The sequence below is a fragment of the Trachypithecus francoisi genome, unplaced genomic scaffold (genome assembly GCF_009764315.1).
Source record: "Trachypithecus francoisi isolate TF-2019V2 unplaced genomic scaffold, Tfra_2.0 Lachesis_group2, whole genome shotgun sequence".
Taxonomy (NCBI): Eukaryota; Metazoa; Chordata; class Mammalia; order Primates; family Cercopithecidae; genus Trachypithecus; species Trachypithecus francoisi.
In genome coordinates, this window is record NW_022681465.1 from 69756762 (window position 1) to 69774768 (window position 18007).

Below are 18007 nucleotides of genomic sequence, written 5' to 3' on the forward strand. Positions count from 1 at the left end.
CAATGTAAAATTTGATAAAGAGAAATGACAATGATATTGAATTCTCAAAGAAACCTCATTAGGCATATATATCCCTTACGTATGTTACTGGCCATACTTGGGTTTTATTTTATATTAATATTTTGAATTTATTTAGCCATTTTTGATGTCTCTCTCTATCCTATCCATACTGGCAATAGCTTATCAGACTCTTTTCCTAATTTCCAGTACTTTTTGTTGTTGTTGTTGTTGTTTTAGAGATACAGGGCCTTGCTTTTTTGCCCATGCTGGTCTTGAACTCCTGAGCTCAAGCAGTCTTCCTGCCTGAGCCTCCCGAGTAGCTAGGACTACAGGCCTAATACTTTTTGTGCCTGCTCCTCTCTTCCTGTTTCTACCCCATCATATCTGCCCAGATCTTCTTATCAGCTACTGCAGCAACCTGCTAAAATGTCTCTCAATCTTCCAGATAAGTCAATCAACTGCTAAATGAATCTTCCCTAAATTTTGCTTTTCTTGGATTCTTCTGCTCAGAAACCTATTTTTACTTCTTTCTAGTCCTCAGCATGGTATTTCTTTCTTCTATGTTAATTGACAGTCTGTCCTTAAATATGACTGTCTATTCCTGCTTTTCCTTCCCTGACAGCCAAGCCCACCCTTCTCATCTCTCCTCTTCCCCAAACTGTTCCTCGTGTACTGTGCAGCCCAGTACACATAGTTTCTTCCTTTGGAACTCTAGAATGTAAGTAATTCTCACTCTCTTGGTTTTACCCTCTTGATACTGATACTGTTGGCTAACTATTCATTATTTATTTGTCATATGACCTTATCAGAATTTTAGTACATCAGACTTGATGAATATGTCTAGTACAATGCTTCAAACGTTGTAAATACTCATTAAATGTGTTATTGACTAATTGATAGGACTTTTTAGTTGACAATTCTCTCCTGTTCTTATGCAGTGCCTATGGCAAATGAAGTGTGTTAACTTTTACAGGCCTCTGGAATAATCATGAGTGCTGCACTCATGCAAAATAGTAAATATCAATGGATAGAATTATATTTTTAAATTTAATTTTTGAAGCAGCAATGACATAATAGATATGAGGGCCATCTCCATATTTATATTTGTCCATTCTTCATAGATATCATTATAAGTCTAGTAGCAGAATGGACTCAGCACTCCTTGAGAGCTAGAAATTAGATTAGGCTTAATATGAATAATTTAATATTGCATTCAGCCTCCTTCACTTGCAAGCTGGTTAACATTGAGCCAGCCTCTAAACAACTCTCAGCTTCAATTTCCCCAACTGTAAAAACAGAATGCTTATTTCTACCTGCCTCAGAGTTCAGAATTGGACATTTTTGTAGCTTCAAGAAGAGTGGACTAACTGGAGTGGAGTTTATATATAATAAAATGTAAAGTGGTCAACAGTGGCAAGTGCTATAAGAGCTGTGTGATGAAGACAAACAAGAGCCTATTAGCTCATTTGATGTTGGTCATGGGTGAACTTCCACAGTCAATAATTCATTCACTGAACAGATATTTATTGGGCTCCTACTTTTTGTCAAGCACTTGCACAACAAACACACAGGAAAAGCCCCAACCCTCTTAGAGCTTACATATTAGAGAGAGAAAAATGTTTCATTAGAGTGATATGGATTACAGTGAGTTGAGAAGGACTTTGGAGATGAGGAAGAGGGTAGCATAGATTATTCTTTCAAGAAATGTGGAGGTAAAGAAGAGAACAGTAGGAGGGAAAAGCTCAAGTGAAGTATGAGATTGCTTGTTTTATGGACCTAGAGACTGGGGCCACTTATCAGTTGAGAAAAAGAGTCAGTGGCAGGAGAGATGAAAATGGTACGAAGATCAGATGGAAAGGGGCCCTCTGGGGATGGAAAGAGGAATATACAATCAATGGTTCATGTGGAAGTGGTGATATCTATTGTAGGAAAGAAGTAGAGATACCGTCTTCTTTGATACTAGATGAGAAGAGATGCAGGTAATATTAATAATGGTTGAAATTTATTGAACGGCATGCCTAGTGATGTGCCAAGCCCTGTTTCAGGTGCTTTATGAATATTATTTTACTTGATCTTCACAACAGCCATAAAATATAGGTACTTTCATTAATCCCATTTTACAGAGGATGAAACTAAGGCACGGATGGATTAGGTAACTTGCCCAATTTTATGCAGCTAGTAAGTGGGAAAGCTGAAACACAAACCTAGGAAGTTTTAATGTTTCTTCACTTTTTACTAAGCAGTGGCTAAGCAATGGGAAGAATCGAGCTTCTTATATTATCTCTTATATGTTAAAATTGGTTTAATGAAATTATTTTTGCAAAAATATATTTCCAAGCCGGGCGCGGTGGCTCAAGCCTGTAATCCCAGCACTTTGGGAGGCCGAGACGGGTGGATCACGAGGTCAGGAGATCGAGACCATCCTGGCTAACACGGTGAAACCCCGTCTCTACTAAAAAAAAATACAAAAACTAGCCAGGCGAGGTGGCAGGCGCCTGTAGTCCCAGCCACTCGGGAGGCTGAGGCAGGAGAATGGCGTAAACCCGGGAGGTGGAGCTTGCAGTGAGCTGAGGTCCGGCCACTGCACTCCAGCCTGGGTGACAGAGCAAGACTCCGTCTCAAAAAAAAAAAAAAAAAAAAAAAAAAAATATATATATATATATATTTCCAAGAATATAAATACCACTTATTGAAAATTAAACTCAGTGTAAAAAGTTTAACTATGAAAGTATATACGAGGCTATTTTGTAAGAAGGAACACAAAGGATAATGTTTTTGTAATTGCACTTACATCAATTAAAAATATGAGTAATTGGAACGGGCTTGAATTTAGCTTAACTATCAACAATAGTAATTTAAAGAATTTCATTTTGAAGACAAATTTTATTTGTGCTTATAATGAAAATGTACTTTTTATTCTCTAATAACAAAATCTTTTGAAATGCTTTTTTCATTTAGAGACTTAGACACATGATCCCACGTCAAACTGATTTCAATCTGATGTGGATTACATACAGGTTTCAAGAAAAATATAAACACGTGAAAGAAGATCTTGCCCATTTGCATTTTGAGAAACTTGAAAGATTTCAAAAACTCAAGGAAGAGCAAAGATGTTTTGATATCAAAAAGTTCTATAGAACTATGTTTTCAGAAATTCATTAGTACATAGTATGCAGTTTGTGATTTATGCCTATAGTACACATTGCATAAGCAGTAGTGGGGCACAAGTTGCACTTTCCTGATGCATGACTTTGTCCTGCCGTACTCTCACCCTTTCTCTCTCTCCCCTGCTCCTTTTCTCCATCCTGACTCTTGCTGACTGTCACCTCTACTTGTGTCTGAGAACAAGAACTGCCATCCTGTGGAGTGGCAAGATAACTGCATTACCTTCACTGGTAGAAATCATTGTTTCAGCTGCTTTAATGATGGAAGGTTGCTACTAGCTACCCCATTGGTCAAAGGCACGTGCCATTGTCACCACTGAGGGAGATAGATCAGACATTGTCCCCTCTCCTTCTCCTCTTTTGCAACCTTTGGTCCTGCCCCATTTCTCTGTTCTTGGAAATGTGAGGTAATCCTTTGCTTGCTTACCTTTTCAATCACCTTGAACAACTCTTAACTTATTTCTGGCCCTTGCTTCTTGCTTTGACTAACTCTCTGCTCCTTCTCAAATTTCTTTAAAACTCTTTAATGATCTTCTGTGCCTTTGAGGATGAGAGAATAATGGTACATGGAATCATTAAAGATTTTTAAGAGTATTTCAGGTGACTGGGTATATGGAATGTGTAAACTACAGGCAAAAGAATTATGTAGTTCTTCCCATTGCCCTGTAAAATCACTTTTTAAATTAATGAATTTATTTGGATTGATAAGAAATTCTATTCTGAACATAGTCAGCTCTTTGTAGGGAAGAATGGAAAGATGACAGACAAACCGGAAGATCCCTTGCAAGCTGGTTAACATTGAGCCAGCCTCTAAACAACCCTTAGCTTCAATTTCCCCAACTGTAAAAAACAGGGATGCTTATTTCTACCTGCCTCAGAGTTCAGAATTGGATGTTTTCGTAGCTTCAAGAAGAAGAGTGGACTAACTAGAGTGGAGTTTATATATAATAAAATGTAAAGCAGTCATGTAATTCTATGACTTGCCAGAGGGTAAATAAAGGATTATATTTCCCTTTGGTGTCACATGATAAAGAGATAATGCACTCTTAAAGTAGTGTTTAAGTTGAGGCCAATTGCAGTGACTCTAATTTATGTGAAACCAGCCTGTCCATTAGTGCCAAGCCTAATGCAGGTGGTCTCCAAGAAAGCTGAGAAAAAGGAAATATAATACCATTAAATATTCTGAAATAAATTATGTTCAAAATGATCATAGGGAACAAATAAGGTAAAAGGGAGACCCTGTGTCTTCCTGGTCTTCTTAAGAAAAAGAGATAACATATTGCAATTAAATAAATATTCATATTTTGGAAAATGAAATGAAAATTGTCTATTATGCCTTTTTAATGGTAAATTGAAATTTTTTATCTTTGGACATGGGAACTAATGATCATATTAGTTCTAATATAATGTATTAGTAGTAAAGTCGTGATTAGTTTCACATATTACCTCTTAAATCATTTAAAATACTTTATCTGATTTTCAGTCACTTTTTCTTTTCAGTTACATTCTCCTGCTTATATTCTTCTTAAAATAACTACTGCCTACATACAGAAGTGATGATCCAATAATTATATCACATAATTTAGTGTTAATTCAATGTTTGAGGTTGCCCCTGAACTCATTGTTTAAGTGTGACTGGATTTTGGGGAAGTTTGTCATTTTTATTGGGTTTCCCAGGAGCCCACCTAGAAACTGCCTCCTAGATAGAATTTTCTAATTGGACCATCTTCAGAGATACAATTTTTTTCTTCCCATGCTTGGTAAGGTAATGACAGTAGGATTGGAAAACAATTATACTCTTATTTATATTTGGGACATCTTTATTGTCCTTTTAGTATCAGCACACAGAATGAAAATACAGACACTTAATAGATACGATTTTCAGATTCCAGAATTGTGTTTTAACATCATACTTTTCAGAGCAAGTCATATTGACACCTGCTTCTTAACATTACACAATTGTGACACCTAATCCCTTGGCTAGTTGCTGGGTTCTGAAAATTTCAATAGATAAATTTTATATATTTGTACCTATGAGTGTATTATATTGCCTATTCTGTTATTCTGAATCACTAAGCTAATGTATATGGCATATTCAGCAATACTTAAACAGAAGACGACAAAATGAAATGGCCAAAATCCAAGCAGCTATTATACAGATTCCTAAACCTGCATCAAATCATACTTTGAAAGCACTCGAGGCCCAAAAAATGATGAAAAAGAAAAAAGAGGCAGAGGTAAGTGATAATCCTTTAATATTGTGCTGTGTTTGTCTTAACTAAAGAATAGTCTCCCCCTGAAACATATAGAGAGACCTTTCAAAACTTCACACTTGCTTTCCAAATTATCTCTGACCTTGTCCTTTCTCATTCAGAATTCCTCTACTATATGCATATTCAACTCAGTTTATATTGTTATTTGTTCAGAACAAGAATATAGCTTTAGGCCAGCAATGGCAAACTCCTATTAAATGGCAGTCTGGACTCCTGTGTTGAAAAAGATTCTGTGGTCAATAACAAAGTAGGTCAGAATGGGTGCTGTTGTAATGGGTCATGTCTTATCCATTTGTGTTGCTATAAAATAATACCTGAAGCTGGGTAATTTATAAAGAAAAAGAGGTTTATGTCACTTATGGTTCTGAAGGTTGGAAGATTCAAGACTGGGCATCTGGTGAGGGCCTTAGTAAGGAGAAGGGGGAGGGGAAGTGGAGCCAGCATGTGCAGACATTACATGGGGAGAGAGAAAGTGAGAGAGAGCGGGTAGGGAGGGAGAGAGGGAGAGAGAAAGTGCCAGGTTCTTTTTAACAACCAGCTTTCATGGGAACTAATAGAGTGAGAACCCACCCCTAGGGAGGGAATCAATCTATTCATGAGGGAAAAGGAGAGTGAGAGAGTAGGTGACAGGCTCTTTTTAACAAATAGCTCTCATGAGAACTAACAGAGTAAGAACTCACTTACCCCCAGGGAGGGCATCAGTCTATTCGTGAGGGATCCACCACCATGACAGACACCTCCCATTAGGTTCCACCTTCAACATTGGGATCAGATTTCACATGTGGTTTCAGGGACAATCATACCAACCATAGCAGGTCATAACTGCCATGGATAGCAGGGGCCAGTCAAGGTACACATAGCATACATATGCCATGCCTACTATATACTTTTACTCAATTCCTCCTCATCATACCACACTATTTTTCTGTGAATCCCAGGAACGTTAAGTGACTTATTGCTATCAGTATATTTACATTTAAGATACCTATACCAGTGACATTTTACTAGACCACAGCAACTGTCAATCATTTCAGTAAGATGCAATCTGATTATATTTCCCAGGAGAACAATGTTACAGTTCAGTTTGATACAAATTTCTGCAATTCACACTGCATACTGCTACAATGATGATTCATATTCTCTCATGTGACCTATAAAGATGATTAATAGCTACCATGTATTGAACATGCGCTGTATATCAAGCTGTGGATTGGACACTTCACATTATCTTTAATTTGTAAATAACTCTCTAAATAGGGTATTATTTTTCCAATTTTGTAGATGAGGAAACTGAGACCCAGACAGTTGACAAGTTTTACCCAGTGGTAGTAAAGCAGAGATTGACAGATCTCTCTGATTCCTAAATCCATTGAATTTTACATTAATTCACATTTTTTTTAAATATTAACAAAATATTCTGTGCTTGGATTCTAAAATTACCACCTACAGAGGCTTTTATCAGACTCCATTTCCGTATCTACCTCTCATACGTCCCTGAGTTGATTGAAGTGTTTTTTCTTTTTTCTTTTTTTTTTCTTTTTGAGACGGAGTCTCACGCTGTCACCCAGGCTGGAGTGCTGGAGTGCAGTGGCGCGATATCCACTCACTGCAAGCTCCGCCTCCCGGGTTCACGCCATTCTCCTGCCTCAGTCTCCTGAGTAGCTGGGACTACAGGCGCCCGCCACCGCGCCCGGCTAGTTTTTTGTATTTTCTTAGTAGAGACGGGGTTTCACCGTGTTAGCCAGGATGGTCTCGATCTCCTGACCTCGTGATCCACCCGTCTCGGCCTCCCTTTTTCTTTTTTTTCTTTTTTGACACAGTCTTACTCTGTTGCCCAGGCTGGAGTGCAGTGGTAAAATCATGGATCATTGCAGCCTTAACCTTCCAGGCTCAAGTGATCCTCCCACCTCAGCCTCCTGAGTAGCTGGGACCACAGGTATGCAAGGCTGGTCTCGAACTCCTGGGCTCAAGCAAACGGCTGGTCTCGGCCTCCCAGAGTATTGGGATTGCAGGTGTGAGCCACTGCACCTGGCCTGATTAAAGTGTTTTTTAAAAATGTTTGTAAAACACAAAGGTGAACTAAAGTTAAACTTCAGATAACAAATTAATAGTGTAAATAAAGTTGCATGAGGAATGTTTAAAACACCCGAGACAACAATTTTTAAAGAAATATTTGACTTTGGGAGGCCGCGGGAGGATCGCATGAGGTCAGGAGTTTGAGACCATCCTTGTCAACATGGTGAAACCCCGTCTATATTAAAAATACAAAAGTTAGCCGGGTGTGGTGGCACATGCCTGTGATCCCAGCTACTTGGAAGGCTGAGGCAGAAGAATTAGTTGAACCCGGGAGGTGGAGGTTGCCTTGAGCCGAGATTGCACCACTGCATTCTAGCCTGGGCAACAGAGTAAGACTCACTCTCTGAGTCTCAAAAATTAAAAATTAAAAAAAAAAAAAAGTGAGGCTCAAAAAAAAAAAAAAGAAAGAAAGAAAGAAAAAAAGAAAAAGAAGTATTTGTATCTAAAAATGTATGTCCTTACTCTTTGATAATCTGTGTTCTAATGAAATGCCCTTTGGTGCCCTGTCAAAATCATGAAGTGAATGATTCAGGGGAGGCAATTTTCACATTCTTTTAGGTATCGTTAGCCTAGTCTAAAAGCAACAAATCAAAATTATAAAAAAAAATTTAGAATGCAGCTTTTCATATCCTAATTACCTTGAATTAGTAGTACATGTCATTTTATAAACTTGGATGAATATGGTAAATGAAGATGTCTCAATGGTTTTTAGATGCAGAGAACTGATGATGAATTTTCTTTAAAGGATGTGGCCAATGAAATTAAGAAGTTCGAAGCATTAATAAAAAAGGATCTCCAAGCAAAAGAAAGGTGAGCTGTGAGCTATTTTAATAATCACAAAACTGCATTCTGTTCTACACATAGCTTTTGAATATTTAGAAATGGTTTATCTGGAAGAGCTATTCCAGGATCTTTTCACTCTGAAGAATCTTGATTCAGAGAGTATATTAGGGAAGATAAATGAGCTAAAGTTCAGATTGTTTGTTAGCAACTTTTATAAACATCTAGAGAGAAAGTGACTATTAGGAAATGTAAAGTTGGTTTATTTTTCTGTGCTATGTTTAGTCTTCTAAGTTCACACATTTTTTTTAGACATTCACTAAAATTGTTCAAGGTACCACTAATTTAAGTTTGTCACAGTAAATCCTTTATTAGACTCTCAGCAGTTTGTATAGACACCAGCAGTAAGAAGTTGACTGAATAAGTTCATTGAACAAATGTCACTAAGACAGTCACTTTGGTGGGTTCATTGAACAAAGTTCCTCATTAATTAATTGGCTTCATTTGCCTAAAGATAAAGCTCCTTCACACTTTGTTTTCTATGGGAGGTCATTGATTCACAGTAAGTAATTCATTAGAGATGATATATGTAGGAACAGCTTGGGTTTTTTTACATTTTTAAATGGAAACAATCCAAACTCTATGCATTTACATTTACATCTTATGAAATATGAGATAAATCTCTGTTAAAGAAGGTACTAATTCTAAAGAAAAGCAGAAAACAATTATATACTTCAGTTTTATATTAAAATTTTCTGAAGGAAGGGAGAGACAGTCAAATGAGGAGGAACAAGGACAATCAGAGCCATAAGGAAGAAATGATGAAGTCAGATGTAAGAAAGAAAATCAAGCAAAATGGAAAATATTTATGTACATCACCTTTCCTCCTACCCTCTGCGGAAACTCCTGATGCCCTATTCTGATTCCCACTCCCATTTATCAGTGTTGCTCCTGACCCATAAAAGCAACATAATCCACGTCTCCTTATCCATGCAGCCACCACTTGAACCCTAGTACACACCTGCCCTGACCTTGGCCCACAAAAACACCAATTTCTTCTAATTCTTTCACCCACCTCTCTAGCCACAGGCTCTGTGGTGATAAACAGATGGTGTCCACCAAAAAGACCATCTTAAACTACTGAATACTTTGCTACTTGATGAATGCTACCTTCTGTAGCTCCCTGGCCTGCCCCTTTCCTGGGACCCCTCAATTTCCACACAATTTAGCAACCAGAGTTAAGAGGAAACACAGCACTATCTCCCAGGCCCTGCACCAGTATCTATGTCTATTGGTTAGTGTCCTTGCCATGTCAGTTATTAAATGTCTTAAAGATCATCCCTGTGCATTACAGCTGCAAACGTTTACCTGCACCCTATTGCCTTTGCCAACCCAACCAGACCCTAGGTCTCTATCAGTTAGTTTCAGAAACCCCAAAACAACAGTGAATGAAATTAGAGGGAAATCTGCTTGTCTCTCATGTAATAGAAATCAGAAGGTAAGCAGCCCATAGCGTATGCTGTTGCTCCAAGGTTATCAAGGACTGAGGCTCCTCCTCTCTTCACTTTTGCCTCACTGTCCTGTTGTGTGGTTTTCATCCTCAAGGTTACATTCATGATACAAGTTGGTTGCTGGGACTCCAGCCACTTGGCCCATGTTCCAGATATCAGGAAGGAAGACAAACAAAAAAAGTAGTTATCTCCTATCTGAAATAGCTTTTTTCAAAAGCCTTCCCAGAAGTCCCATATAGCATTTCTGCTTATATCTTATTGGAGAGCATTCAGTCACACGGTCACACCTGGCAGAGTGGGAAGCTGGGAAATGTCGTCTTTAACTGGACACACTGTTTCCCTGCATAAAGTTGGGGCTCTATTTTGAGGGAAAAGGGAGGGAATAGTAGTGTCAGGTCCCTTCTTCACAGAAGCCTCCACTTGGTCCTGCCAAAGATTTCCAGCAGAGGGCATCTGAGGTATTGACACCCTCACTTACAGTAGGAGGAGAAGGCCTGGGGCAGCTGAAATTCCTGGGCCAGTTACCTCTGGCTGTGAATAGCTTCATTTGAGAATCTAAATCCTTTCCAGTGTGTTGCACAAAGTTCCTTTTCTCTTTCGGACTTAAAAAGAAACAAGCTGGGAAGCGCTCGCCTAGAGCAAACTTTTCAAGAAAACAGAGGCTATGGTTACAATATAGGACCCTTCTTAAGCCATTTCATTAATCACTACTTTTTTAGTTCATGCTGAATCTTAGCTTAGAATCAAGTGTGTTCTGGGCACATTGAGAAACTTCACACTAACTTGACGCTAGAAGGCAATAAAATCTCCCAGCTTGAACTGCAGGAGCACTTTCTGCAGCTGCCTCTTTCATAGCCTGCTCCTGAACAGTTTCTCAGGATGCCACCTCAAAGTCCACTATTTTTCTTTTGTGGAAGAATGAAATGATGTCTCATGTCAGCAATGCAAGAGCCCTCATGACTGTTTTTTCCCCATGTAACAAGGTTCCTCCATTTTTTCATTTTTTATATGAATAATAAATACTATCTGCTATTTGTTTCTTTAGCTGGGGTTATTGGCTGCTGTAATTTGGTATTTGGATTAATAGATTTATCAGAGGCTTTTCCCAGCAACTACTTTTTAAGAAATACAAATTTGACCAAGGTTTCTGCTACTAATAGATTATACACATATAATTATTACATTAGATGAAGGTCTGGCAAGCAAACAGATGAAAATATAATCACTGCCCTCAAGAAACTTATATCTAGTAAAATGAATATTTATTCAAGTACATAATGCATAGCTTTTTTCACCTTTACTGGAGTAAGATAACAGATGGATGAGTTGACTAATTGATAAAGGAGAAGCAATTTGTTAAGTATATTATTGACAGCATAAATATTGTGTTGAGAGAGCTGTTAACCCATGCTCAATCCAGGGCAGGAGCTTTTTGCACAACACACTTAAGTACAAATATAATAAGATTTTTGATGAAAGATCTAAAAGTGTTACACTACACAATTAAATACTAAATCTTAATAAATAGATAAGGTTAAACTCTGTCTTTGGCCTTACTGAGTGCTTGCTACCTACATAATGTGTACTCAGCTCTTCTCAGTGACAGAATGCAATCAAAGGTTGAACCTCTGCTTATAAAATGATCGGAACTTTAGTTTGATTTTTATGCATGTATGGTGCTTTTTAGCACATTATTTGAAATTTAGCAGACATCAACTTCTTGCCAGGCATGCTAGGCACAAGTGCAGACAGAAGAAAAATAGGATACTTCTCTTATTCACTAGGAGATCAGCTGGGAGCAGCAAACCTCCAAATTATGACTTATATTACAATATGGTCTATATTATAAATATGCAGGTATTACATCATTAAACATCAAACATGAGCTAACTTTGTTTTTACCAGAGTACTTGTGTCTATATAAGAATTGATGACAAGTCTCTACGTACTTTAATAATGTGTCCTTATTTTTTGAATAAGATGATAAGTAATATTGTAAACCAAATATATTAATTACTTGTAACAAAAACAATGATTATACATAATATAAAAATTCATTATTTCTAGGCAAGTAACATTATGGTATACCTTGTACTATTGCATTATTCTGTTTACTTTTTGAAGAGGATGCAGGTGAGAATTGATGATTATTTGATCTTTATATACATAAAAATGTATCTTTTAATGATAAATTTGGAATGAATCTATGAATTCTGTACTAAGCCACCATTTGACTCACTAAATTGAATGTGCTTAACTTTCTGTTGCGAAGACCACTGGGTTCTTCCTGATCCTTTACATTTTGGACATGAGATAGGACAAGAGCTCTGAGTTGAGTCTTCTTATTTGAGTCTCTAGGACATGGGCAAGAAGCCAGTCAGACCTGTGCTTACATGTGTGGCATGGTAAGCAAGCCAACTTTCAACTGCTGTGTTTTCAATAAGAGTTCAGCCACTGTTCTAAACAATCAGAAGTTCATCTGGGAGTGGATAGAGTAATTTGCACTTTCATAGGTGATGGAAGAATGTAGTAGATGGAAACATTTGTACATAGAAGTACTCTCTAGTGACCTGGCTTTAGTGTGCCTGGTCTGCTGGTGTGAGCTGTGCCTTCCCTGACACTTGGGTTATCAATAGTCTGCCTCTTGTTGATTCAAAACAGGGGAGGTCAGACACCCAGAGCCAGCAGGAAGAAGAGGAAAAGAAATCCAGAATCTCTGGGTAGAATGAAAATCATAAAAAGTAAGACTGGGCACGGTGACTCATGCCTGTAATCCCAGCACTTTGGGAGGCCAAGGCGGGCCGATCACATGAGGTCAGGAGTTTGAGACCAGCCTCCCCAACATGGTGAAACCCTGTCTCTACTAAAAATACAAAATTAGCCCAGCATGATGGTGCATACCTGTAATCCCAGCTACTCAGGAGGCTGAGGCAGGAGAATCACTTACACCCAGGAGACGGAGGTTGCAGTGAGCCAAGATGCGCCATTGTACTCCAGCCTGGGCAACAAGAGCGAAACTTTGTCTCAAAAAAAAAAAAGGTGAAAGAACAAAAAGCTAATGGGCCTTGAAAGAAGGCTATGCTAAGGACTTCACAGAGTATTTAGAAATGGGGTGAAGCAAATGGGATCTGTTGCTAAGCTGTTGCTATCACACTGATTTTGAATATTTTCTTCAATGCTTGTATTAATAAATTAACAGTGAACTCAAGGGATCCTTCTCCTGAGGTCTTTCTCCATAGTCACAGATAGTGGCATGGGATCACATTATTTTTAAAAAATCTAAAATAAAAACTATTATTCTTAGTGCATCCAAGACTTCTTTAGATACAGCAGGCCAGACAACCACCGATTTGTTAAATACTTACTCGGATGATGAGTACATTAAAAAAATCCGGAAGCGCCTTGAAGAAAATGCTTTTGCACTAGAGCAAAGGGAGAAAAGACGGCGGAAATGGTTAATGGACCAGTTAATAGCCTACGAAGCACAAGAGGTAAGATATTTAGATGAAGGTTAAATAATAGTGCTGGGAATTCTGCAAAATGTAGTCTTCTATACACATAATATGTAGTTTATGTATGTGTTGTCTGCTACTCTGCATCAAATGTCATATCATATAGGAAATATACTAGAAAAAAACAGCTCTTTACTAAAGAATCTAAAATCTGGTGATAGTTGTACAACATTGTGAATGTAATTAAGACAAATGTATACTTTAAAATGGTAAATTTTATGTTATGTATATTTTACCATAATAAAGAATACATTAAAAGGAACCCAAAATCTATATCTGCCATGTGTACTCTGTTGTTACTTTTAGAGGAAAAAGGGAAGGGTTTAATGAAAACAATATGGAAAAGTTGTTCGTCTTCTCCTTTTGTTCACCATTCTATTCCAGTGGTTCTTAAAGCATGGTTCCTGGACCAGCAGCACCAGTATTGCTTGGTACTTTTAGGAATAGAGATTATTGGGCCCCACCCCAGATCAGACCTGAAACTCTGGGGGTGGGGCCCAGTGATCTGTGCTAACAAGCTCTCTAGGTGATCCTGACTCCACTACAGCTTGAGAATCACTGATCATTTCTTACATTGATCACATATTTATTGAATTTCTATGTATTGCTTGGTACTTTTAGGAATAGAGATTATTGGGCCCCACCCCAGATCAGACCTGAAACTCTGGGGGTGGGGCCCAGTGATCTGTGCTAACAAGCTCTCTAGGTGATCCTGACTCCACTACAGCTTGAGAATCACTGATCATTTCTTACATTGAACACATATTTATTGAATTTCTATGTTTTGAGTACTTGTGATAGGCCCACAGATATAACAGAGAGCAAGAATAACAAGACACCTGTCTCCCAGAACTTTCTGCAAACAGCAAGAACATTGGAGTGTGAAAGTGCTGTGAAGGTGAAAGGGGTATTAGGGGGAGTGGTACTTAGAGAAGTCCACCTGGCTTGCTTTAGGAGACAGTGTCTGGAGGACAATAGCAGAAGCATGGATAAAGAGTCAGGAGTTAGCTAATTGAAGGTGGGGTGGTCGTGGTGGGGTTGGGGTGAGAGGGAGTTTCCAAGAGAGGTTGAAATGGTGGAAGGTGAGTGTTTCCAGACAAGAGAATACCACATGGAAAGCTCAGTGCTTTTAGCTAACGGAAAGTCATATCATCTGGCGGGGGTCACTAGAGGCCAAATTATGATGAGCCTTGTAAGATACACAGAATGAAATAGGAGATTTTGTGATTTCTTGTTCGAATACAAAGTGGAATAAGAGTGACCAGGTCCAACTTGCCTTTAGAAAGATCACTCTGGCTTTAGTTTGGAGAATAGATTACAGAAGGGCAATCTAAGTCCCTTGTTGCTGTAATTCAGGTAAGAGATTATCCCAGTTTAAATGTAGTATAGTGGCAATAGGGATTGAGAGAAGTAGCTTTAAGAGCTATTTTAGAGGTAAAATCATTAGGACTTAATGATTCATTAGACATGGGAAAGTGAAGAAGTGGGATGAAAAGCTGGATTTCTAGGTTGTGCACCTGCATGGCTGGACATGTAATTTGCTGAGATATGGAAGATGATGAAAGGAACAAACTTGGGGTGGATGGTGGTTTCAGTTGTGAATGTAAATAGGACAAATCTGCATGTCTACAAAGACCATTTGAAGATGCTTTTATTCACCTGCCCATGTCTGGTCTGCTCGTTCACTGAAAGGAAATAAAGGCTTCACACAAATATGAAGAAGTGAAATTTATTCATGGATTCCACTCTTTCTTAGTGAAAGTTCAAAAAAAATAGCTCTGGACATCTCTTTGTGCTAGAAAGTTATTTCTTCATATTCAGATTTCTTCAAATTATATCTTTATTCAATCAGTTTGATTATCTCCTTTTAATTAGAAGAATTTCAAATTATGAAAACTAGATAATCAAAAAGTTTATTTTAAAATAACTACCCAGGCCAAGACGGGCAGATCACAAAATCAGGAGATCGAGACCATCCTGGCTAACACGGTGAAACCCCGTCTCTACTGAAAAAAAAAAAAAAAAACAAAAAACTAGCCGGGCGAGGTGGCAGGCTCTTGTAGTCCCAGCTACTCGGGAGGCTGAGGCAGGAGAGTGGCGTAAACCTGGGAGGCGGAGCTTGCAGTTAGCTGAGATCCAGCCACTGCATTCCAGCCTGGGCGACAGAGCGAGACTCTGTCTCAAAAAAAATAAATAATAAATAAAAAATAACTACCCATTTCAAGTGTCATCATGTAGCAATGACATTTTGGACACACTTCGATGTATGTTCCAAAGCACTTGTGTGTTGGCTGCAAGGTTTTTTCTTACTATTTTCCTGCTTGTAATCTAGGCCTGGTGTTTGCCTGGAAAATGGAGTAGATGAATTCTTTCTGGATTTCCTCACTTTCCACTAGGATGCTATTAACACTGAATTTTCAAAACTAGAGTTGGAGGTATATTTACCAGTTTGGAAATCCAGCAACCTAAGGGACCTAAAAAAGAGTCAGGGCTCTGTATATTTCCATCACAGGAACCTCATCTTGTGCTGCCTCTTGTGTGTGTGGGGGGAAGCTGCTATTCCTAGAACCAGGCCTGATACATATGCTGCATTCCCTCCATTCCTACCACCTCCTTCCTATGGAATGTAGTGAGCCCAGGCTCCTGTGCAGCTGACACAAGAGATGCTGGTCCACAGTGGTGGAATGGGAAATTCTTATGTGTACAATGGCTGATTTTTCCATCCATTATCCTCTCCTCCAAAGGAAAAATGGTGTATGTCAGGGCTAGGAATTCTTCTACTTCCTTCAGTTACCTGCTGCTTTTCACAAGCATAACATAAATCCCACATCAGCCCTGAATGTTTTCTTCTGGTGCCATTTGTACTTAATCTCTCAGAAATGCCTCAAAATATCTTCCCTAGCTTTCAAGTTGTTCCAGTTTCTCCCTGGAATTTAGGTATTCCTGTTTCAGTTTGGCTGGTGAAGAGAGAACCAGAGACCTGTGCTCAAGTTGATATCTTGCCTACTGATTCATAAATACGTGGAATTGTGTGAATTAAATGATGTTATTTAAAGTTATAAAAATCAATTTGACTTTTTAGGGGATAGATTTTGAGAGTGGGGATGGTAAGAAAAGGATTGGTAGGGAGGGGCTGATGTTGTTCAAGATAGAGCTGGTGTCAGTGGGTATGGAATGGATTGGGGGGTGGTGGTTTAAAAACATGCCTAGGAGGTATGCTAGACTACTTTTTGAACAATTGAGTATTAGGAGTGATGAAAGAGGAATGAACTTAGGATGACCCTAATGTCTTAGATCACAGAGTGGATTATCGTAGGATCATCAACCGAGATGGGGAAATACAGGGAGAGGACCAGGTCTGAAGTTGAGTTAGTGAGTTGAGTTTTGGGCTTGTTGAGTTAAAGTACTTCATAGGCATTTAAGTGTATTCATACTGGGAACACAGTTTGACTCCCACCTGGTTCTGTGGTCATTTGGCTAGTATCTTGGCCAATTAAGTTTTGCCCCAAGTCAGTTAGCTCTGCCTTCTAAGAATCTTTTCTATGGCATTTCTTTGGAACTGGCATTTGAACGCCAGGCCCTTCCCTTACTTCTTAACTAGAAGACCCTTGAATACTTAGCTGTCAGGTCTTTTTTGCAGTGCCCTATTCCTCTATAGAGCTGCTTGGGCATCTTTGGAAAATTAGGTAGTGGTTGTAGACTAGAGTAAGTTCCTCCAGTCTCTAGATATCTTTCTGTCTTCCCTATTGAGTACTATAGATACCTCCCCTTTCCACATGATGTCTCTGTTTCAAAAGAGTAAGAGAGCCTGATGGGGCCTTGGATATCGTCTTCCATCTAAACCCATCATTTTACCTGACGAGAAATAAACCCAAGAAGCTGAGTTAATTGCCCAAGGCCACCCAGCCTACTATGATGACCAGGTCCTCAGTTTAATGTTTTTTTTCCACTGTTCATTTACTGGTCACCCTTCTATTCTCCTCAAACTGCCAAGAATACATCTAGTTTTTCTTTCAGATGATGACCACTCAGATTTTCTAAGATCAGCAGTAGGTCATTTCCCCAGCCTCTTCTCCAGGCTTCCCATTCTGTCAGTTTGTTTTAATAGCTTTTCCTCACGATGGTATTGCAATATCTTCAGTGGGAACTAATCCGATCTGCAGTCTTCAGCTGACAATACCTGCATTTGTTCTACAACTAGTAGTTATGTTAAAATGCGTATAACATAATCCCAACCTTCTGAAAACATGCTTTTAAATTTAGAGTTATAGCACTTTTTTTTTAAACTTTTATTTTAAATTCAGGGGTACATGTGCAGGTTTGTTGTACAGGTAAACTCATGTTATAGGGATTTGTTGTACAGATTGTTTTGTCACCCAGATATTAAGCCTAGTATCCATTAGCTATTTGCTTGTTTTTAAAACTTTGAAAAAAAAATCACCTAATTTATTTTTAATAATGTTTTGAATGAATAATGAATAATGTTTTGAATAATAATTTGTTTAAAGTAATTGTGAATTGCAAAACCATAATGTTTCTAAACACCAATTTTTGTTGGAAATCCTCATTTCATAACTTGATTTGTTTTTGCCATGTTCAAATTAAATCAAATGACAGAAATTATTTAGATGAACATTATACCTTTTGTATATTGTTTATGTATAGGCTTCATAGCTCAGTGGGAAATTTGG

The 18007-nt window shown here is 38.4% G+C and overlaps 1 protein-coding gene across 4 annotated transcripts in view; it reads left to right on the forward strand.

The window, feature by feature from the left end:
* The window catches only part of SPEF2 (sperm flagellar 2), a 203936-nt gene that overhangs the window by 29915 nt on the left and 156014 nt on the right, over positions 1 to 18007 (forward strand). For 3 of the 4 annotated variants that reach the window (XM_033179347.1, XM_033179345.1, XM_033179346.1), the window contains exons 4-7: positions 2959 to 3129; positions 5264 to 5401; positions 8259 to 8323; positions 13109 to 13295. In XM_033179347.1, the coding sequence (XP_033035238.1) occupies positions 2959 to 3129; positions 5264 to 5401; positions 8259 to 8323; positions 13109 to 13295 (561 nt within the window). The remainder of the gene's footprint in view (positions 1 to 2958; positions 3130 to 5263; positions 5402 to 8258; positions 8324 to 13108; positions 13296 to 18007) is intronic. The other variant, XM_033179349.1, reaches the window with a different exon arrangement.